Below are 22738 nucleotides of genomic sequence, written 5' to 3' on the forward strand. Positions count from 1 at the left end.
CTCACCGCTCGTAGGCAGATAGAAAGGGTTATTCTAAGACGAAAAGTCCTATACCCCTTTGGAAGATTTGCAATAATTAACGAGATATTAATTAATGAAGATCCGCTAATCAGTGTGCATCCAGCGTAAGGACAGCCCAGTCTGTGTTAGAGTTTATGTTTTTCCTTCTAAATGTAAAGAAAAAGAATAAACTCTGATCTAGTGTGACCAGTTCAGTGAAAAAGAACAACCAATAAGTATACCCATACCTATATCCTATACGTGACACGCGCGTTTAAATATGGCGGCAGTCTTCCTCCACTCGTTCTTTAGCTCACTACTTCCTGGCAGGTAGCCTAGGCGGCGCTGAAACCAGCGTTCTCCTTCTGACAAGAGGCGAGTTTGAACCCCCTGCAAAAGAGCACCAAACCAAACCGATATTGTAGTGTACAAGTGATTTTACGATATTTATATAATATTGTATAACTTGTCAAACATATTCTAAGCTTCCATACAATCTGTAAGTACATGAACAAACCAAAATATTTACAAGAAAGTAACTATCTAAATCAATTTATGATTTATTTGTTTTTTAAAGAAAAATGTAAGGTTATATTAACTATCACACTCCACATCACACACGTTTGTGTAAATATCTTTATAAAAATAGTTTTTTTTGCATACATTATATTATAAATATATACATAAAATTATATTATAAATATATACATAAAATCTAAAATAATTTAATGTTAACAGCAGATAATACAAAACATGAATATGACAAAGAAGATAAATGTCAACTTCTCATCACTGGTTGGCTTAAAGGCAGAATTATTAAGGAAGCAAGCTGAAGTAAGCGAGGCTAAGCTAAAATCTGAATCCATTACTTCAACACCACAATTAAGTAAAAAAAGAACCAAAAAAACTGTCAAAAATGAAGAAAGTACTGAATTAAAAGACAGTGAGGATATTATTGCACATAAGAAGTCAAAACTCATGTTAAAAGCCAAAACAAGATTGTATGAAAGATTGAAAAAAGCAAAACTTAACAATGATAAGTTTCTTGTTGATTTTAAGGAGAAGTTAGATGAACCTGAAGAGGATTTTATAGATGAAACTATTGACAAAGAATATCCAATAGAGCCGGAAGAAAATTGGGTAGAATACCAAGATTGTTTTGGTCGTACTAGAAAGTGTTTGAAGGATGATCTACCACATATGCAAAAGAAAGACAAATTAATAGAGCAAGAAATAATGAAAAAATCTGATATAGAAGAAGAAAACAAGGAACAATACCCTGTACAGGAAAAAGAACCTGAAATAGAAATTATGAGGAGAAAATGGGAAGAACAAACACAAAAGCTTGCGGACAAAGTGGATATACATTATCAAGATATATTGTTCGACGAAGCACGAACGCATGGTGTTGGTTATTATGCATTCTCACAAGATGAAGAGGAGAGAATAAAACAGCAAGAAAATCTGACAAACTTACGGAAGGAAACTGAGAAAAAACAGAAAGAAATAAGAGAAGTAAAGGAAGTGAAAGACAGAATAGAACAGAATAGACTGAAGGTTGCGAGAATCAGGCAACGGATTCGAGCAGGCTTGCCAGCAGAACTTACAGAAGAGGAGTTAATTCAAGAAAACAAAGTAATTAACACTACTGGCAATGGTGTTATCGATGATAAATCTACTGAGGAATCCAAAGACGACTCTCTAATCAAAACGGATTGCATAGATAGAAATAATAAGGAAATTAAGACCGCTCATGAGCGAGAGAATGAGGAAAATAAAATAAAGGCTTTCGCAGAACTTCTCGACAAGAAAGATTACTGGCATGTAATGTCGCAAGAAGAGTGGATAGAGAAATGCAGAGCACAAAGAATTAGTAAATTTGGGCCAGTATATGATAACTTTAAAAGTGCTGGCTTTTGTAAGTCTCAAGATATTGGTGAACAATCAACTCATAAGACAGTGGAAAGTAACAAAGAAGTTAATAATACTGAAATTTGTAATAAAAAATCTATTGACAAGTGTGGTAATAACTTACTCTCTTATGAAGATACTAATATTGGTGATGACACAGTTTTTAATGTAAAGAATAGCAAGATCAATGATCAAAATGATGAAAGTATTGTAAAACACATTACCATAAAAAATAGTGAGATTGAGGCGTTTGAAAGTACGACATCTACTTCTACTATAAGTGCATCCAGTCCAGCAACTGTTTCATATCCATTATCTCACTTGCCGAAGAATTATTTACAAAATATGTATGACTATTTTGAAAAAACACATGCACCTGAGCAGCAAATGTTACAAAATAATCTAAATATTCCTCTTCCTGATGAGATTACAACATCCAGTTACAACTTGACTGATGCAAGCGAACAAGATGGTCTATCGCAGAATATAAATGAAGACAGGATAATGGCCGGTCTCAAGTACTTGAGAGAAAAATTTGAAAAAAGTCACACAAAGTAAATGTATATGTAATAACAATTCTCATAGCAATATTGTTCATTATATGTAAATATATAAAATCATATATGTATATATAAAGAAATATATATTTTATAAGTAAACCATCAATACTTTTAACATAAATATTTATAACAATTTATTTTCTTTTTAAAATTTTTCAGCGAATTTTATAAATAATAAGTTTTGTAATGAATTAGAAATAATAATCACACAGCGTTACAAGTGCCTTTTGAACTTCTTACTGAATCTTGGTAACTGTTGTTTCATCCCTTTATTATTTCATGTTTATAGCATCGAACTTAGTTTTACTTAGTTTTGTAATGAATTAGTATCATCTGTAATACAATAAAATATTAGCACACATGTATATCTTATTATAAATATCAAAATAATACATTTCGGAAAGAAATTACATATATCGCTGTATATTGTTACTTTTATTGAAATAAAGTAAAAAACGAAACAAATTAATAAAATTATAAGCACTAATAATAAACACTAATTACCAGAATAAGTAATTCCTGGCATTGCAGAATGACAATTAGGACATCCCAATTTACTATTTCTCATATAAGCTTTTAAGCAATAAACATGTGTCGTAGTATCACATGAGTCACACTTTGCACCCTGTGTAATAAAACTTAATTACTATAATTGTAAGATATGGAAAATAATAGAAATATTAAAATATTTTTAATTTTATCAGCTTACATAATAAAGAGATTGCTTGCATAAGATACAAGTTGTAAAATTGTCATCATATGTGTCCTTGAAATATTGCTGTAGTTCTGCTATGCTTCTCACGCCTATGTAGTATTTTCCATTCTAAAACATGTTTCTTTGTTACAAAAGATTTAATTATAAAAAGGAATTTTTGAAATTATATAACAAAACCTGGCACCTTATAAAATAACCATTTTCTATTAACCAGTAATTGTAAAAATTCTTCTGCTTCAGTTTTAGTCAATCTGTGATTTAATGTTGAACATAAGTTAAGGCACCATGTACTTGACACTTTACCAGTGTTTGAAGTAATTATTTCAGAATATATGTTACGTAATAGCTCTAACTGAGCTTGTGAAAACTCAAGAGGAAAGCTACAAAAATTAATATAAACAATAAATAACTTGCAATAATCATAAAAATATTATATTGACTAAAAACAATTTTGAATATTACTTAGCAGATTTTTCTTGTACTGTACTTGCAAGAATCCAATATAAATTACCAGTAACTTCACAATTTACACATTTTATAGTCATGTTTAGTAGTTGCAACTTAATATTTATATCATTTAGCACTTTTGCTATATGATCATGACCTAAAATTTATATTAAAACAGTTAAGAAAAAGAAAGAAAATAGTTATTTCTTCTTATTTTACATACATGTATACAAGTGATTTTATACTTCTATGTTACATATTTACTTCACTTGAAAAAATTTACATACCAAATAATTCCAAAACTAATTTCTTTCCCTCATATTCACTCAAAGCACCTTCTTGTATAATAGCTTGCAATAAAACTTTATGCTTTTTACTATAACTCATTTTTCGATGAATCAAATAAAATATAACTACTTATTTTTTCTTTTTTAAGTATTCCAGATTTTGCAAGTGTTAGTTTATTAAGAAAAATAAGAATAAATTGAGTGAGTAAAGTTCCACGAGTAAAAGGGAAACAAGAATCAACACACTTTTAAGCGAGGAACGTTTGATTTGATACAGTTATGGCTTTTTGAACCTTGTTGTTGGTCCATACGCTAGTCTCTGACTACGTTTACACGACTGATAAAACCGTTTTAATAAAAACTGTTTTAGGAAAAACCGGACTTAGATGTCCTGTAAACGTCCCTACTAAGGCTAGTATTACATTTGTCGTACGACAAAGATTTTAAGTATATTGATTGGCTATCAAATACCGTTCTCTATAAAACTCTATCTGATAGCCAATCAACATACTTAAAATCGTTGTCTTTGCCTAAGGCTAATATTACATTTGTCGTACGACAACTAAGCGTAACTAAAGTCACGTGACAGGAAAGAATAGAAAAACAACACGTGAAAATAACGTGACTGTAATTTATATTATATATAACATTAAATAATACATATTATACATATAATTTATTATATATTTGTAATATTATACTTTATATTGTATTATATGTATTATATACATACTACAGTAATGTCACTGACCTTCGCCGCGCGACTTTAGCGGGGTCACTGACCTCGGCCGCGCGGCCTTGGCGGGGCACTGACCGCGGGTGCGCGGCCATGGTGGGGGCGGTGTCACTGACCGCGGGCGCGCGGCCATGATGGGGGCGGGGTCACTGCCTCGGCCGCGCGGCCTTGGTGGGGGGGGGTCACTGACTTCGGTCACGCGACCGCGGCGGGGTGAATGACCTCAGTCGCGCGACTGCGGTGAAGTCGCTAACCTCGGCCGCGCGACCGCGGCGGTGTTACTGACTTCGGTCACGTGTTTACGGTATATAATATATATATATATATGTGTGTGTGTGTGTATGTGTGTGTATTATATATAGATATAGAATATTACATATAATATATATAATATTCTCTTTTTTACCCTTTTCCCTGTCACGTGTTGTTTTTCCACTTTTCTCTTTCACTATTTTTTGAGTTTGATTTTCATGCGTTATTTCTGACATTTCTCATATGTGTATTATATGGTTTATAAGACGTATATACTATCTGTCATCGCGGTGACAGGTTGTGTTCACTGACAACACGTTAAATAAAAATAACAATAGCGTGCGCGTAGCGCGCGCCTGTGCTAGTTTTATAAAGAACTTTATTTGATTCGATATTTCGACTTCGAGAATCGAAGTATCGCATATCGATCTTTAAGGTTGTATCGCAGTAATTCATGAAATCACACCGAAGATGCCAATCTCAAGAAGCTATCTTCGCACGGGTTGTGCGCAGTAAAATGGCTGCCCGAGTTGCGTGAGTGAGTGACGTTTCTCGCTAAGTGTTTGCGCGATCGCAGTTTTCTATGAATATTCGCGCGTGGAAACGCGAACGGCTGGAGCAGCGTGTCTCGCGTGACCGTCCGCTTTATCCGCGCGTAAGTTAGCTGTTCACACGGCCGGAGGTGGACGCGTTCCGCCTGCACGGCTCGTCTCGCCGCATTTAGAGGTGTGTATTGCCGCATTGCACGTATGCATGTACCAACATCTGTACTACGAAACGCATAGATCGTCCTTCCGTCGTGACGGGCGTCCTTACGTCAAAGCAAACGTCGTAGGTGCGACCACGAGTGCTTTCGCCGATCAGTGGTGCGAGATTCCGCGCGATCTCCGACCGAGTTTGGTTATAGTTTCTACGTGCAATCCCTCTGTCATTTTAACGACAATTTGAATGACAGATACGATCCAAGACGTATTCGCGTTTCTTTTCTTAATCGAGAGTGTTTGCGTTTTGCTCATTATCTTTTAGTTCTGCCTCACCGTGATAGATTGTCACCTTATAACCTTTTGCTGTGATCTCGGTTATTCTTTATATCTCGCACATTTATATTACTTATTTTTTCTAGTTATTTTTTTTATTCTTAAATTATTGTCTGTACATTGTATTTTGAGAATGTCTCGGTATCTCTTACACTACGTATCTTTTCAGTGATAAAAACACAAAAAATATTATCCATTACTAGAGCAGTTTCCAGCCTCAGGAATGTGCTGAGCTGAACATAATGTCAACCACTTGCTTTACAGAGTATTGTGATACAAACAAGTTATCAGAAAGATACTATCAATTTCTATGTACATTTAGCCTCTATCAATGTTTGTTTCCAAATCCAGAAATATTTCTTATACATGCAAAATATTTTATCTTATCATCATTTAAGGTCATTTAAGGTTGCATTCAAGTGTATTAGATATTGCTATCTATTCCAATGCTATTTCCAAGTTACTTAGAAATGATGTATTTGTGTAATTATGCATCAGTTTTAAAATCTATGTCTTGTGTTAACAAACTTTCAAGAGGCAGTATATGCCTACTTGATATCTATAAAGACTTAGAGATACAAGTGACTCTCAACGGCTTCTTAATGCTTCGTACACAATTACACGTGAGCCAAAATATGCTTCTTTGCAATGTGTCTTTGACATTGCGTAAAAATTCAAGTCGATTCGCGGTGAGAGGTAGATTATGCGAAACGACGACGACAAGTGATTAATGCGCCGAAGCAAACTGGCCGCGACTTACGTGAACCCGGACAATTAGCAATTGGCTAATTATATAAATAGGCAACGCCGCGCGCGATAAATAACATAGTCGTGTGTGTGTATGCGGCGCTTAATTGCGCGCCGCGTAACTAGTAGAGAACGTTCTCTTCTCTCCTAATCCCTTTTTCATCTCTCGCCGAATCGAGTGACTTTGTTCTGTTTTACACATCTTTCACGTAATTAAATCCCGGCCTGAAGAAGGTCTGTAAATCGCGCGACCTTGTCCCGACTTTTTTTTTTTTACTTCGCATTTTGCGTTCTCAGAAATATCAGTAATGAAAAATACTTCGGCTCTTTTACGCGAAAAAACATTTTAAATGAAAGCAAAAAACGCGGCTGTTCTACATTTGTTCTTTGTTGTAAGACGCGATACACTGTATGGTTTTGTTTTATGAGAAACATTTCTTTCAGAAATAATATCGAGAAAAAAATTCTTTTCAGAAGCATTTCTTGTAGAAATAATATTCGTTTTAAATGTAGCGCGTATTACTCGTTCGCATAATTTATATATTTCTACAACCCGTTATTATATCGCGTGATGATTTGTCTATTGTTGTTGTAAATATTTCCCAAGATACAAATCTAATATGAAAACTAAGATAAAACATTATTCAAGTTTTTTTAATTCACGAAAGTCGTACAAGTTTCGTAATTCACTTTCTGTGTTTGTTTCAGAGAGCCAATATTTTCCAAAAATGGATTTTCGATGCAAAGCATAGGTATGTTTCTGAGACAGACATTCTGTATTAATTCTTGCACTCTGTACCGCGAATTAATCTCGATCTTTGAACGAGGCAATGTGAGGAGATTAACGTTACAATACATAAACGCCGGAAGCTAGAAATCTCACGTTCCATTGCGGTATTGGAGCGACTCTATTCTATTTAGCAATTTATTCTGACGCAAATGAGCACACCGATGAAAAATTTGAGAAACGAGAAAAAAAAAAAACATCGAGTTTTTATTTCAATTCTTCCTTTATACAAGAGCCAAGTGCTTGATGTTTTCGATCCCGCTATTCATTAGTAGTGCTATTCGCGCTTCAAGCATTCCATGATATGATCTACGCCGACACTCGATGTCGTTCCGGACAGCTCGTCTTCACAGACGTTGTTGAGGAATATGAATGAAACATGAAAGTAGGGTTTGTAAAATATCACATAGAAATATATAAAGAACAGAATGTGAGATAGAGAAACATATAAGAAAATACTAGAAGAATGTAAAAGAGAAAAAACTGATATATAAGTAATATATATAAAAATTATATATAATTATAATAAATTATATATTATATAATACATATGTACCTATTATTTTTGGTTTAGAAAAAGTTTAAGATTTGTTGCAATCTATATGCATCAGTAAGAAAAATTTCGTTTAATTTATTATTCGTTTAATTTGTTTTATACTCTATTTTGAAACTTATTAACATCATGGATATAACGTATAGATGTCGTCAATATATACAGCAAAATCCCGGATAACTTAAGTTTCTCCGTTATTTTTTCACTCTTTTATAAGGGTGCTTGACATGCGTACGTCAGATTATGTTCTTTCTGTGCATGCGTGATCAATTTGCGAACGATAGCGAGATGACAGCACGAAGAGTATACTTAAGTTATGCGAGATTAAGTTACGAGGGATCTTACCGAATGAGACGAAAATTAAAAAAGAGCAGACTGAAAAGCGAGACGCAAAACTGCAAACCACAAAGATATAAAAATGTGTGCTACTAAAAGGATACATTATACATCCTGTACGACTCTGGTCTTTATTTAGTTAGTGTCTCTTGAGAATTCTGTTACGCGCACGAGACTGCTCTCCAAAATGCTCCAGGAATTTATGCACAAAAAAAAAAACGAAAAAAAAAACGCGAGATTCGCAAGGGACCCGCGCATATTTTTTGCATTGCAGTGTGACAGAAGTGACTAATGAAATTCCGCGTGTTCGTGCTCCTGTTTGTGCATTCGGAATGTCAGAAGCGCGACTAGAACGTTTTCGTCGCGTCGCGTTCGGAAGTTCCCGCGAACCGGGAAGAGGCGCATCGCTCGCGGAAAAGAAGAGAGTTCGAAGGTTCGTCTTCCGGAGAGACGTGCGACGTAAGACATGGAAAACAGTGGTGTGGGTCACGGTACAGTAATGTGTACTGTTAAAGAGCGTGCAACACAACACGAGCAAGCGCCGCGAATCTGTTGCATTTCTCTTCTCTTCTCGTCCGCATTCGCGCCCTTTTACGCTGTCTTGGAAGATATTAATAGGACCCGCGATGTGCGTGCCCGGCCGGCACGCATGCAACCGGGCACGAGCCTCGCATAAATTGCGAATTTTGTCTCGTGAACAACTTTGGGTATAGTCGCAGTCACATAAAACGACTTTTATCATTTTCAACGTACATATAATAAAATTATACGCGAAACATTCAATTTCCGCGTCGTACAATTAGAATTTTTTGTAATCGTTATCTTTTTGAATATATTTTTTACACAATTTCCATCTTAAAAAAATATAATATTTTTCAACTTTTGTTTCGTTCTTTCTCAGAAAATCCTTTTTTCGTTAAAAAACCACCAAGAATCGCGGTTATCGCCCGGTTATTGTTCAGCTGTGAGAGCTTACTGTCATGTTTGCACGGACCGCAATCGCGCATCGCACAGGTTTTTTGTGCCGATAAATGGAGCTTTCCTCGCGTGCGAATGCAACCACGTTGGTCTTGGTGAAATAATACGCAGTGGACTGTGGTCTGCGGTTGTGGAAGAGACGCTCTGATAGTGAGTCACGAGCGGGAGTTCGAAAAACACTCATGTAAACAGAAACTTCCGAGTCAACCTTGAAATCTGCATACGGAATCATGTAATTATCGCGTCCGCGTATTCCGCTCGAAATCGAAATATAAGCGGCGTCGCATTTGTATTTCTTCAATTATGTTATTCGAGATATTCTATACACGTGTCGTTTAACATCGCCGTCACACACACGTCACGCGAATCGTCTCGTTGAAATTTCGTTTCCGTAGTGTTTTAAAGCGATTCGAGAGCGAGCGAGAATATTTCTTTCTGAATATTCGATTTACATTTGTGTTCCTGTATTTGTGACATTGTTTTGTACGAAACACGATATTTAATAATAGATTTGTCATTTGACATTTCACGCGCTAAAGAAGTTTTTAGAAGCCGAGCGTCGTATGAATCTGCATGCGGATATTAGAGACAGATTAGTTTGAACGCGTTGCGAACACGTAACTCTTTCGAGAACGTTTGATTGCACGCAAATAGAACAATTTTGCAAAATGATTTGCACGTATTACCTGCAATATATCGATGGAAATTAACATCGCGTGTGTGTACAATCGAGTTAATAATAAGTCTCATTAGCTTGAAATATACGCAGCCGCGCTCAATCGGGTCACCCGAACGACGAAGCGCGATGGAACGTGTATCACACGTAACTACGCACCTCGCATTCAGATTTGATGTTGATATTCTGGGTGTCTCGCGTCTGCCGGCTTTTTTTTTTTTGGCTTGAACAAAAAATTCTATTTTGAGATTCGTTTTGAGACAAAGAGTTTAGCCCCTCGCTATTCGGCCGGTTATTCACAGACCGATCTCATACATTTGAGTTCGTCTTGAGATGCTGTACGGGTCGTTTCATTGGCCACGGAGAGCATCTGAAGGTGAACTTAGGATCTTAAATATAAGATTCTCGACTATAAATATCGGCCTATATCTCTTCTGCCTCGTAAACTCGGGGTCTTTTAACTTTTCTGCTTTGTTGCGCTTCTGTTACGACGTTGTGCAGTCATTGCAGCAGACTTGACACAAACGAAGTAGTCTGCACAGTCAATCTCGATAACAATCTTACATCTTTCAAAGAGAGAGAGAGAGAGAATAAAGAAAATTGTTCTTAAAACGTATTTTTTCTGATTGTTTATCTGTCTGTCCTGAAATCTAGAGTAGTGTAGTACGAGACCAAAAATGTGACTATTCGAACTTACGTAACGAAACGATTCGCATATTATCACGTTCCGCTGCAACTACACGGTTTTGCATGACATAACTCGCTCGTTCGCTTCCTCTCTTTCTCTCTTTTCCTCTCTCTCTCTCTCAACCTCTGTCCTGCAATCCCGCCGACCAAGGATAGACTCTCGGTTGAATTATTCAATATTTATCCGGTGTGCAATGGATTTCTGTTTCTCCTGTTACCGCGTACGATCGAAATATGGAGATAACGTAGAATAAAATTGTTTTCTACATATGTATGTATGTTTCATTCATAACGCACAAGCGCCGGTAATATTTCTTGTCCGACAAATTGATTTTATCGGACACTTTTCTTTTGTTCTCGAATTTAACGAGACGACGAGATTTGCGCGTTAAAAAGTTTCTCTAGATCGCTAACGGAGTGTGTCACTTGTGTTTCGATAATGATAGACTCTACTATATCGCTGTATACATATATTACAATCGTTGCGAAAATACGCAACTAGTTGTGTGACTCACCTATCGCAGACGTCCCATGTACGGTCGTGTATCACATCGTAATTCAACGGATGAGCATCGCGATAGAGATTATACGCCTTGAAACAATAGGCACTTTAGTCCAACTGCTGTATATTTAAAACTCAGCGCGATGCCCCGGTTGAATATGCATCGGGTTCAATTTGCCTAACGAGTTTTATTAATCATCTCTTCCTTATGGATTCGCGCGTTTAACAGCGAGATAATTGAATCGCGCCACTCCGGTCAGTATTTACTTGTATTTTTTGTCTTGGTAAATAATATCTCTGTTTTCAAAGAGAGTTCCTTCTCTCTTTCTCTCTCTCTTTCTTTTTGAATATTTCATAAGATGTCGACGAAGAAAACTGAAAAGCTTCGTCGGGTTAATTACTCAGCAACGAAATATTTCAGTGTTTCTCGATGTAGAAGCACGTAAACATGAAATAAAAAGTTAATGAAAAAGAGTTTTGTATTTTTTCTCCGATTTAGTTCGTCTCTGCGTTACGTCTCACCGATGGATGAAAACATCTTATTAATGAGACGGAAACCGGATAAATTCTCACATGAATGCGCTTCATTCATCTTCGCAGATTGATAGAGCCTACTGTGCTGCCATGCCAACGTACCACAATGCGGGTGGCGTATACCCGAATGTGTCAGCGCCAGCGCGACAAGCGAAACTCGACGGCAATCAAAATCATCACACTATTCCTTCAAACGTAACATCCCACTCCCTTATACACAACAGCACCCAGCAGCACAGCGTTCCTTCCAACCTGACTGCAGGTAACATTCCGTCCCACCCCGTGTCGCCGACGATGACCACGCATTCGAATGTCACCACCCCCAACATCACGACGCACGTGAACACCGCGTCGTCTCCGGTGATCCTCACCTCGAACGCCATTAATTCAGGCGCCAACACCACCTCGTTGCCGGTCAATCCGCGACACGAAGTGAAGCTGAGCGCGATGCCGTACGTATTGATTTATAATCACACACGTACTTGAAAGTTTAACAGTTTGTTTATATTTTTTTTTTGTTTCTTTTTCACGCGCAGATGGTTCCATGGAAAAATATCGAGGGAAACAGCGGAAAGGTTATTACGACCGCGAGAGGACGGTCTGTTTCTCGTTCGGGAATCGACCAATTTCCCCGGGGACTACACACTGTGTGTGTGCTATCAAGGACGCGTGCAGCATTACAGGGTGAAATATAAAAACAATCAATTAACGATCGATGACGAGGAGTTCTTCGAGAATCTGGCGCTCCTGGTCGAGCATTACGAGCAAGACGCGGACGGTTTGTGTACGCAGCTAACGAAATCTCTGCCAAAGCAGGGCAAGCAAGATTTCTGTGTGGACCCGAAGGCCTTTGTCGAGGCCGGTTGGGTGATTCAGACTCACGAGTTAGAATTAAAAGAGTGCATCGGAAAGGGAGAATTCGGTGACGTGCTTTTAGGCGTCTACCGAGGAGAAAGGGTCGCGGTGAAAATGCTGAAGGATAACAGCGCGGCGGCGCAGAAGTTTCTCGCCGAAGCGAGCCTAATGACCTCCCTGATTCACGACAATCTGGTTAAGTTACTCGGTCTCGTTTTTAATAATCAACATATATATCTAGTTACGGAATATATGAGTAAAGGATCTCTGGTGGACTACTTACGATCGAGGGGGAGACTTCACGTTTCGAAGAAGGATCAGATTAACTTTGCATAGTACGTAAAGATGCGACCGCATAAAATTCGCATGTCGATCGTAAAATATTTACGTGCAACTAATCACACACTTGATATCCGTAGCGATACGTGTGCTGGTATGGCGTATCTGGAATCCAGACACGTAGTGCATCGGGATTTAGCAGCGAGGAACGTTCTAGTGGCGGAGGACAACTCCGCCAAAGTATCCGATTTTGGTCTAGCGCGAGATGAAAATTTCGCCCTCGAAGGTGGAAAACTGCCAATCAAATGGACTGCACCAGAGGCTTTAAAGCAGAATCCAGTGAGTGTTTGATGACATACGATCAGAACAAGTTTGAAGTGTATCGGTCTAATTTGCGTTTGATTTGGCTGTTTTCAGAAGTTTTCAAATAAGTCTGACATGTGGAGCTTTGGAATCCTTCTTTGGGAAATCTACTCTTTTGGTCGCGTGCCGTACCCGCGAATTGTGAGTGACAATTGTTCTTGCATTGATTTTTCATACAAGACAAAAAAATAGTTTTTGTTCACACATTATTGTTATTATTACAGCCTTTAGCCGATGTTGTAAAGTGTGTAGAAAAAGGATATAAGTTGGAACCGCCAGACGGATGTCCCTCGGAAGTTTACGATATTATGAAACAGGTATGTTACATTTGTCCGCTACGTGTGTGTATAGTGTCGCATTATATATTATTAATTTATACTACTTTTTGTAAAACAGGCATGGAATTTACAACCAGAAAAAAGACCGACTTTTCACGAAGTTAAGTTGACACTTGGTCAATTGAGAACCGAGTACACCAAAGCAGCGAATTAGGAAGAAAATTAATACGGTTTAACTGCAGTATTTATAGATTTTTCATGGAGAAGAAGAATTCTATGTTTATATGTTGCGCGCTAATAAGAAGTCCATTTAATTGATTTAAATTTAAGTTGACATTCTGACTTGGAATAAACAATCGTTAATAGCCTAACATTGAATATTATCAAGTGGCTTCAGTGCCTAAATTAAAAATGTGTTCTGAAAAGCAAAGAACTCCAATTTTTAGATAATAGTTTTTGCTATAATTCTTTTGAGTAAGTATAAGTGAAAGTTTTACATATGTGAGATGCGCAAACGAATGTCCGAAAAAGAATTTATTTTCAATTCGAATATCATTACTCCAGAAAGGACTATAAACACTGTCTTCAATGTGAATTTAGCGGAAGCTGCACAGAGACGCTGACGCGTCTCTATGATTTCACGCTTTCAGAATAAAAATACTAATTTGAAATATTTTTATCAGAAAAAAGAAAAAAGAGAGACAGGACTTTTTGATTGTTACATACACGAAAACTTGTATTCACTTTACTTATGTTCATTTTTATTTTGTTTTAGTTTTTTTTTTTGAAAAATGGAAAAAGTTCAATGTTTATATAGCAAACTATTTCAGACAAAACATTACCTATGGTCAATCGTGCCTTTGCCCAAGTTGATGTTCTCAAACGGGAAGTTCAACTTGCATATGATGAAATCCGAATGATAATTCGGAATAAAATCAACAGATTTATAAGTACGAAATCCGATACACACACACACACAATCGCCTACTTAACTTTTTAATAGACATATTTATTTGGAGTATTTCACGGCGATGATAAAAATGGCTTCGCGATCATCACACAAGTTTTTTAAGTGATTCAAGTTTTTTTACAGCACAAAAATGACATACGCGCGTGTATAAACTGCATTACATTTACGTAATTTATAATATACACAACGTATATGTTATTCACAATCTCTTGTCCATTTAATTTTAGATTATCAGCAATTTAACCTTCGTTAAAGTTATGTAAAAAAAAACTTTATTATTATTTTTTTGCGCTATTTTGTATTGTTATAAATATAAAAGGCTTTGATAATTATAGAGTGCAAGTATTTTCTTAGTTATTTAAGTTCTTTGATCAAAGATTTGTTGTAGGAACTATTAATTTGTAACTAAATTATTGCTATTATAAACGCACACTCTCTCTTATTTAAGTTGTTTCTTGAAATATTCAAATACATTAGTGGTGTAAATGTATCTTTCTCTCTCTCTCTCTCTTTCTCTCTCTCTCTCTCTCTCTGTAAATATTTTTGTATATATTTATCGAAAGATAATATTTCGAGAATAATTGATATATTGGTTGAGAGATTTAACAACAAAAGTGTCTATATTTTTTTTAGAGTTAAGACTAACACGTATTAGAAAAACGAATGTTCATACACACAATTGCACCACGCCAAAAAATAATTGCTCCGTTTATATCAGTGACATTTTGTGTATTGAATAGCGTATTATTTTCGCTATATTGTTGTATAATCTGATTAATTTTTTCATACAAAGCTTTTGCCAATAATAACGGACTAATCGTGACAACTTGACGATCGTACGTTGCTGAGTAGTAGCTGAGCTACGGAAAAGATCAAATGATATTTATTTAAGAAGAATTAAAAAGCAAGATCTGTAAAAAAACTGTATAGGAGATAGTAAAGATCCTTCTATTCGCATATATAAATATTTAAAAAACCATAGACATAGAAGTATACACTAGAATTGCGAGGTATATTTGCTTCGCGACGCTACATCGTGTGAATTCGCGAATCGATGAAAATAAGCGAACGATCCTCTTTGAAGTTTCACGGAAACGATGTGAACTCAATGCTGTAATGTATGTAACAGCTTAACTTAATAAAATCGTGCGTGTACATTTGTGTCATTCGTGTGTAGAATAAAAACACACATTTGGAAGTCCATTTTTTATTTATTTATACATTTTTTCGTAATATTATAGTATTAATTCAGTAAATCTTAATAAGAAACGCAACTTTTTATATTACATATAAGGTATCCACGAGGCATCGACATCGTTTCATTTTTTTCTAGCGACGCCATTGTTGACGGTCGCAATTTCTAGTTTATACTTATATGTCTATGGAAAAAACAAATGAAGAAAACAATCACAAATGAAAAATAATGCGTGTATTATTAATTTGACACTATTATATGACGATTGTTTGGAAAGTGACACGGTCACTCAGTTCCTCAAAAAACGAAATCTCATAATATATATATATAATTATATATACATATATATAGATAATAATTATATATATATATATATATATATAGAAACAGAGATTAATGTAAGTCGTGACTGATTAATATAAATATTTCTCACAAACACAATAGGTTCGATCTTTTCTTCCGCAAGGGTCTCTTCAGTCTGCAGTTAGATATAGTTTCTACATAAGAAATTTAGATTGTACATTTATCTTAAATATATACGACCCGTTTTTGTAACTTTGATATTTGCGGTATGTATTTTTGAGATACACACGTATCAATAATGTGTATATTATTACGGCCCTAATTAACATGTACCCTGACTTGTGTTTTTCACCGTAAAGTTTGGATATTTGTACGTAGTTATCGTGCAATTTGCATGTATACTCTTCCAGACACATAAAAATGTTATATATATTACTATTCTCTCTTTCATGTGAAAAATATGCCAATTTCATCTCCATTCTTGTATCTCCGACACATTTCGGATATAATACATTACCTTGTTATTTATTGAAGAGCATTATGTATAGAACAGTGTGGCGTGACATTGTTACTTATTTTGATATGTAACACGGGGATTCCCGTAGTTGCAAATATTAATTTTGTACAACCAACCAGTGCGTTAAATTCGTTTATTTTCTATTGATAATCGCTCGATTAGAATGTAAGAAATCTAATATATATATATACATATAAACATATATATATATATATGAAATAATAAATTAGATCGCAAAATCTCACACGCAAAAGAAGTAAACCAATTTGATTGTGTCTTCATATGGTAACTAAATAACTACAGTGTTTATACGAAGTGCAAATGTATGTGAAACATGTGACAAACACTGTTTTTATTCTCGAAACTCTCTCTCTTTTGTAGAGTCTGGACCGAGCAGTTTTAGAAAAAAAAAAACATTGAAAAGTTTATTGTCGTCCTGTTACTATATCGCAATTCTAAAAAGTTTCTCATTAGATAGACAACTATAGCGACGAGAATAGCTCTCACTGGAGAAAGATAAAAGTTATTAATAAAGGAAACAAATTACACACCGTACACTCGACTACAGTTTTGTACTTTAATTAACCTTCCTTTCGTAGAGTCGTAAATAGCATATTATTTCGATGATTAACAAGAACAATGTGTTAATACCATTATTTGACTTTTGTCAGTTGTTAGAAATTAATAAACAAGAGCGATGCGGGGGTCACAGCTTTTGTAAACACTCGTATTTATTTCAGTCCGCAATCCGAGATAATCACGAACGTTTATTACGAGTTCGTTACTCGCTGAAGTATTATCAATGATTGCGTATTCTCGCTTAACATTATTTGCAATATCATCGCGCGAATATTCATGTGCAATTTGCTCTTTGAATTCGTTCGTCGTTTTGCCTCGCTTTTGATGTTTTGTTGTTTTTTTTTCACTTGCTCTTACAACTTTCCGGTGGAGCTCAGAATTTTTCACTGCCATTGAATTTGTATGTTTTCCCTTTTTGCGACCGTATTTTCATTGCGTTACTCGAAGGTGAGGTCCGAGTTTTTTTCTGGCACGCGTTTCAAAAGAGAAAAAGGACGCTCTTTCTGGCAATCTTGTGAATTTAGATGAGTTTTCAAACGACTACGTATCAAGAGGTTCCTCCGAGTCCCGTGTGGCTGTCCCAAATTACACTTCGAGATCAAATGACAGTTGCGTCTCGACGTATCGATTACTAAGTACTTTGTATCGTTCGTTTTGTCTTCAATTATTGAGTGTGTTATTTTATGTATCCTGATACATCCTTCTCCCTTAGAAACCCGCACTGAGCTCGTATCACCGTGTGTCCTGGAACCTCCTTGATTCGAGCCGAGATAAAAAATATTAGCGAGCGGATCGTAATCTTTTAATCGGTAATGATAGCGTATCGAAGCGTTTATTCCGAAGACGTCAATATTTAAACTTTTCCGTAATATAGCGTTCAAAGAATATAGCAATTTTCTGTTCAAAGCAATTATTTTATTGATGAACGCGACTACGTGGTAACCAATAACAGAAAGTATTTCCGAAATAAAGCGATTCTCATGTTCCACATCAGGACAATAACACGCGCTATTTTTGTTCATCATTTCCGCGGTATTTTCTGTTACGTCGTTGTGGTGAAGTGAATGTTTTCCGGATGTAATTTTTGCTTTTGCTATCGGACGTGAATAAGTTTCTTCTTTTTTATCTGTGGATAAAAAAAAAACAGATTTAAAAATCCTGAAAATATAAATCTTTTATCCGCATATATATATATATAATACACAAAATTCTATAAAATTGTTCTCTGATTGTATTCTGATGTTAAAAGCAATAAATTAAAAAAGTAGCTTCTCTCTCTCTCTTTCTTTCCATTTTTTTCTCTTTCTAAAATTTAAATCGTGCAAATTTCTTACCTGACATATAAATCGATACCTACCTGACGCATATTTCCGCAGATTCTTGAATGGAGGAAATATATTTACTTTTTGCAACGCGACAGGTACTTTTTTATCTTCTTTGACAATTTCGAACGCGGTTTGACGTTGACGATTGACAACGCGCTTCGAAAGATCTGTCCTTTTCGTTGGCGCGTTCTCTAAAAAATCTTTTTTGACGATACCGTGCAAAATGGCTGTTTTTAACAGATTTCCCACCAATAGGGAACAGTATTTGTCTAATTGTTCGATTTTTGAACTGACAGGCACATTTGTCTCTTTTGCACTTGTTGTTATTTTCTTGTCGAAATGTTGCTTGATACGATGTTGACAATCCTTATCGTACACAATGTTCGTCATCAGTGAAACAAATGTTACCTTGTTCTTGCTTCTGCTCGTCCGTGCCTTTAGAGTGTCTCGCTCTTTCATCTTGAATAACGGCAATGTCTCACCGTTTTCATGTGTCTGTTCATTCTCTTTATTCGGTTTTAATATAATCTCCAGCGACAAAGTATCCGGTGACTTCCGCTCCGTTTCCCGCGCACTCGAAATTGGATCATCGTCTGAAACTCGTGCGGCAGTTGCGGCTTTCGTCTCTTTTTGCTCAGCTTTCGGCGACGAGACATCTCGCGAGCTCTTAATCTCAGTAGCGTACTCTCTAATTGCCTCATCTTTTCTCAAAATTGCGATTTCATTTTGCTCCTCGGACCGTGGCAGATTCGTCGAACTTGCAAAATCCTGACGATCCGTCATCTGGTCGCGAATCTCGATCGCATCTCGAAATTCGCAAACGTCTGCCGCATCGATTTTCTCGACGAGCGTGTCGCTATCCGATTCCGTCGGAGTTCCCACCAATTCGTCGTCGACGACTTTGATGAACGCAGACCAACATTTCGCGTCGCACGAAATTTCTTCGGTCGGCGCTACCGACGACACTAGTCGTTCCAATTCTTGGATGTCACTCGTCGGATCTATCTCGGCTATCCTCGGTCCGAGTTTTTTTTTAGCCTCATCGACGCTTTCCTCCGACGTTGTTCTGTCGCAACAGGCGCACGTGCTGGAACGCTGCCGATCGGGAGTCGCGGGATCATCTTTCGCGGGATTGCCGGTACCAACGTCCACGGTTTTTCGGTCAGGATTTTTGCTGCTACAGGGTGTGACGGCAGCACCGGGCTTGCCAGTCGGTTTCAACAACAGCCGCTTGGGACTTAGCGGTTTTACGCAGACAAACGGATCGGGAGAGCGCGGAGTGTCCAGCGAGCTGTACATCTTCCTTGCGTCCTCGAATCTCATCGAGTAACACGGCCTGGAAAATTGTTGCACTATGCGCGACGTCAACGTCGGCGTCGGCAGCATCGCGCAACGTCTACGATCGAACTCGGCCTCCACCTGACGAATCTTGTTCTGAACGTTGCTCAAGCGAGTCTCCGCGATCGCGCGCTGCGAACGATAGGGAGCGAAATTTACGTTCACCCGCTCGTCGCATTCCTTCTGTCGCAACACCGACAGGAAGTCTCGTAATTCGGCGTCGGATTTCAGGGCGAGAACCGTGGGATCTATAAGATCGGTCTCCACCTAGACGTTAGAGACGAAATTAAAATAAAAACAACGAAAGAGAGAGATACGTATAACGTATAAACATACGCAGAAGCAATTTTACAAAAGTTGTTCAAAATGATTTTAATACCTCCACACCGACACCTTGAATCTCCATTAATTTTTGATTGATGAGTCCCTCGACCTGCGCCTTCAACAGATTCATCTTGAGTTGCACCAACGTGAGAATCGGAATGACGTTGGGCGGCGGATTCGCCGTCATATGCAGGTTGATCAATGCGTTTACTTGCTGCGCGTTCTTCGATTCCGTTAATAACTGATCTTTCGTCAAGGTGCTTATGGCCTTTTGGGCCTTTGCCATCGTATCCTCCATTGTCGTGGTTACGTTCGAGCCGGGTACTTTACGCAGAATCAATCGGGTGGCGGCGCACGATATAACACCCTGCATCGATAGAAATTGAGAAGCCAACGCTTGCAGATGCAGCGAGGAAGGACAGTTTCGCTTTGAGCAAATGGTGTCGTCGGTGGTGGTGAAGCAACGATGCTCGTCTAGCTCGGTGTCGTAACGACGCGCGACGCTTCTCATCTCCACCGAGTCGACGTCTCTTTTCCGACAGCATCCGCAATTCTGTGCGGTCTCTCGAGCACGAATAAATGAGTCGCAGAACGGCGGAGGTAAAACGGGATAGGGGTAAAACGTTGGTGGCGGCGGGTAACAAGCGGGATAAGTCGAACCAGTGGGATACGCTGTCGGAAACGTCGTCGTCGTTGCTTGCGGCAAAATGGGCGGTTGTTGTTGTTGCTGCTGCTGCTGCTGTTGCTGCTGAAGAAGAGTCGGCGATTGCTGACAATTGCCGGGAAGAATAAAAATGGGTTGAGGGGCGGCGACGTTGCTAACGCACGCACGAATCTGATCCAAAATACTCTGCGGCAGCTGACCGTAGCTGAGATGAGTCGCCGCGGGATTACACGTGCTTTGGAAAACGGGATGACACGGGTTCATTATTGGTTGCGGCGAACCCGACACGCATTGACGCGCTAGAATAATAGATAGACAAAAGATTCTTAAAAAGACGAAATAAATTGGAAACAATAAACAACATCGGTGACTGTTCAAAAAGCTTCTCTTATTACATGATGGAATAATTGCGTGTGTCTATAGTTTATTAAAATTTATCTTAATGAGTTGTCACGCATGTCGTTCAAAACAAATGCGATATAATAACAAATTTAATAAAAACATTTATTTATCTTCAAAATTTTTTTTGTAAATCGTATCGTTGGATTTTATTTATGTAATTTAATATATGTGATGAATGACACGATTGATTTTCTACCTTGGAAAGTCCCGCACGAACATGTTGCAGTTTGCATCTGCTGAGTGCTGGTTTGTTGCTGCTGACAGGATGGAAAATTATACTGACTCGTCTGTACGGGCACGTTTTGACAGGATATGGCTCGTGACATCGAAGCCGCGTTACAAGGTAAATTAATCATCAGTATATCAAAGGTTAGATCATTGATGAGGAATTACGAAACTTATTGGTGGATTTCTGTTACAGTATGTCCATTTATTCTGTTTTGTGATGCCACTAAGGCATTATTCCGTTTTCAGCATTTTGGTTTAATTGATTAATGAGGAAAATTTACACTTGAAGATTTTGATTTTACGTGAATATGAGAACGTGATGGAAATGTCAAGCACGAGGTGTTTGGTGCTCTGAGTGAAATTTGAAGTTGCAGAGGTCGAAATAAAATTACGCGCTCTTTTCTTTCGATGATTTACAATCAAATACCGTCTTATTAGCTACGGAGCATTTTTTTGAAGATAAAATTAAGACTTACAATTAAATAAGATTAAATTAAGATCTATAATTAAATATGTATATTTTTTTTATGTATTTTCTCTATGTCAGAATTTTATGTCGAACAGTGAAAAAAAGAAGAGTTGTCTCTCTCTTTTTTTTCTCTCTTTGTATTTTATTTTTATTATACTAACTACAAAATATATAGGAATATAATTCCGACGGTGTAGCGCGAGCGAAGCAATTTTCTGTTTTGCCTGATTTATTAACGAGACAGCACTTGGGAACAAATATGTACAAATACGACTATTTCCGATGTTATTTGTGCTCGTCAGATAGATATATATATATTTGGACATGACCACGCTGAGATATTCAGTGGTCTGTAGAATCGTCCGTTGCAGAAACGAATAGAGAGAGAGCCAGAAGTTAGAAATTATGTACATAGTTGACGACCTTTTCCCCTTACAGCTTTGGCGTTTGTCTGTCTCTCTGCGTGTATGCGCGAAACAGATGTTTGCGGCATGTTGTACGCGCGCTTTCGAAGCGTATCTATGTAAAGCAATATTGTGCTTTTCTTACGCAGGCGTAATACATTCTGCGTTTTCGCCTGAATAATTTAGCGGACATGTACCTGCGTGTCACGAAATAATAAAGGAAATAATGAAGAATTTAGATTGCGCGTGTAATTGCTGCTACTGCATTCGCTTCTACTCGAAGCGATGCATTTATCACTTCTCTCATTTTTCAGCTGTTGTTGCGAATAAGTAGAATCAGGTTGCATTAATCTGAGATAGACTTTAGTGTCATCACAAACACAGTTATCATATGACATCGTATCATATTTTTCAAATTCACTTGCCTCGCTATTTTATAATTTAACACATATGCATCCGAAATTTTGTAGTGAAAAAGAGCAATCTCACATATATTGAAC

The 22738-nt window shown here is 37.3% G+C and overlaps 4 protein-coding genes across 6 annotated transcripts; 2 read left to right on the forward strand and 2 right to left on the reverse strand.

Annotated features, from left to right (window-relative positions):
• The first annotated feature begins 70 nt into the window (after positions 1–70).
• LOC109852634 (coiled-coil domain-containing protein 174) lies at positions 71–2493 on the forward strand. 2 transcript variants are annotated; one of them, XM_020423967.1, is made up of 2 exons: positions 71–499; positions 739–2493. In XM_020423967.1, exon 2 carries the CDS (start codon positions 754–756, stop codon positions 2467–2469), a length of 1716 nt encoding a protein of 571 aa, XP_020279556.1. In that variant the 5' UTR covers positions 71–499; positions 739–753; the 3' UTR covers positions 2470–2493. The 2 variants fall into 2 exon arrangements, with proteins under 2 accessions (XP_020279556.1, XP_020279557.1); XM_020423968.1 differs by having other exon boundaries at positions 742–2493.
• Positions 2494–2615: 122 nt separating this feature from the next.
• LOC109852640 (non-structural maintenance of chromosomes element 1 homolog) lies at positions 2616–4280 on the reverse strand. Its single transcript, XM_020423979.1, has 6 exons — positions 3921–4280; positions 3649–3790; positions 3371–3566; positions 3181–3294; positions 2976–3096; positions 2616–2804 (listed from the first exon to the last, which is right to left on the reverse strand). Exons 1-6 carry the CDS (start codon positions 4018–4020, stop codon positions 2779–2781), a joined length of 699 nt encoding a protein of 232 aa, XP_020279568.1. The 5' UTR covers positions 4021–4280; the 3' UTR covers positions 2616–2778.
• Positions 4281–5438: 1158 nt separating this feature from the next.
• Positions 5439–17067, forward strand: LOC109852620 (tyrosine-protein kinase CSK). Of its 2 annotated transcripts, none has more exons than XM_020423923.1 (8): positions 5439–5634; positions 7401–7444; positions 11711–12197; positions 12282–12935; positions 13020–13218; positions 13297–13383; positions 13467–13559; positions 13639–17067. In XM_020423923.1, exons 3-8 carry the CDS (start codon positions 11785–11787, stop codon positions 13732–13734), a joined length of 1542 nt encoding a protein of 513 aa, XP_020279512.1. In that variant the 5' UTR covers positions 5439–5634; positions 7401–7444; positions 11711–11784; the 3' UTR covers positions 13735–17067. The 2 variants fall into 2 exon arrangements, with proteins under 2 accessions (XP_020279512.1, XP_020279513.1); XM_020423924.1 differs by having other exon boundaries at positions 11812–12197.
• Positions 17068–17120: 53 nt separating this feature from the next.
• Positions 17121–21703, reverse strand: LOC109852619. Its single transcript, XM_020423922.1, has 4 exons — positions 21334–21703; positions 20127–21034; positions 18442–20014; positions 17121–18210 (listed from the first exon to the last, which is right to left on the reverse strand). The coding sequence occupies exons 1-4, from the start codon at positions 21491–21493 to the stop codon at positions 17522–17524; spliced, it is 3330 nt and encodes a 1109-aa protein (XP_020279511.1). The 5' UTR covers positions 21494–21703; the 3' UTR covers positions 17121–17521.
• Positions 21704–22738: the final 1035 nt, after the last annotated feature.

Source organism: Pseudomyrmex gracilis, unplaced genomic scaffold, assembly GCF_002006095.1.
Source record: "Pseudomyrmex gracilis isolate BER0280 unplaced genomic scaffold, ASM200609v1 scaffold_32, whole genome shotgun sequence".
NCBI lineage: Eukaryota > Metazoa > Arthropoda > Insecta > Hymenoptera > Formicidae > Pseudomyrmex > Pseudomyrmex gracilis.

What these genes read in the sequence shown, in the direction of transcription:
- LOC109852619 (XM_020423922.1), bottom strand. Translation starts at nt 21,493, where the DNA reads ATGATTAATTTACCTTGTAACGCGGCTTCGATGTCACGAGCCATATCC. An exon ending in TTCGTGCGGGACTTTCCAAG is followed by an intron (nt 21,035 to 21,333) that starts GTAGAAAATCAA and finishes CTATTATTCTAG; the next exon opens with CGCGTCAATGCGTGTCGGGT. An exon ending in TTCAAGGTGTCGGTGTGGAG is followed by an intron (nt 20,015 to 20,126) that starts GTATTAAAATCA and finishes TCTAACGTCTAG; the next exon opens with GTGGAGACCGATCTTATAGA.
- LOC109852634 (XM_020423967.1), top strand. Translation starts at nt 754, where the DNA reads ATGAATATGACAAAGAAGATAAATGTCAACTTCTCATCACTGGTTGGC.
- LOC109852620 (XM_020423923.1), top strand. Translation starts at nt 11,785, where the DNA reads ATGAATGCGCTTCATTCATCTTCGCAGATTGATAGAGCCTACTGTGCT. An exon ending in GCGTGCCGTACCCGCGAATT is followed by an intron (nt 13,384 to 13,466) that starts GTGAGTGACAAT and finishes TTATTATTACAG; the next exon opens with CCTTTAGCCGATGTTGTAAA. An exon ending in TTTACGATATTATGAAACAG is followed by an intron (nt 13,560 to 13,638) that starts GTATGTTACATT and finishes TTTGTAAAACAG; the next exon opens with GCATGGAATTTACAACCAGA.
- LOC109852640 (XM_020423979.1), bottom strand. Translation starts at nt 4,020, where the DNA reads ATGAGTTATAGTAAAAAGCATAAAGTTTTATTGCAAGCTATTATACAA. An exon ending in GTACAAGAAAAATCTGCTAA is followed by an intron (nt 3,567 to 3,648) that starts GTAATATTCAAA and finishes TAATTTTTGTAG; the next exon opens with CTTTCCTCTTGAGTTTTCAC. An exon ending in GAAAATGGTTATTTTATAAG is followed by an intron (nt 3,295 to 3,370) that starts GTGCCAGGTTTT and finishes AACATGTTTTAG; the next exon opens with AATGGAAAATACTACATAGG.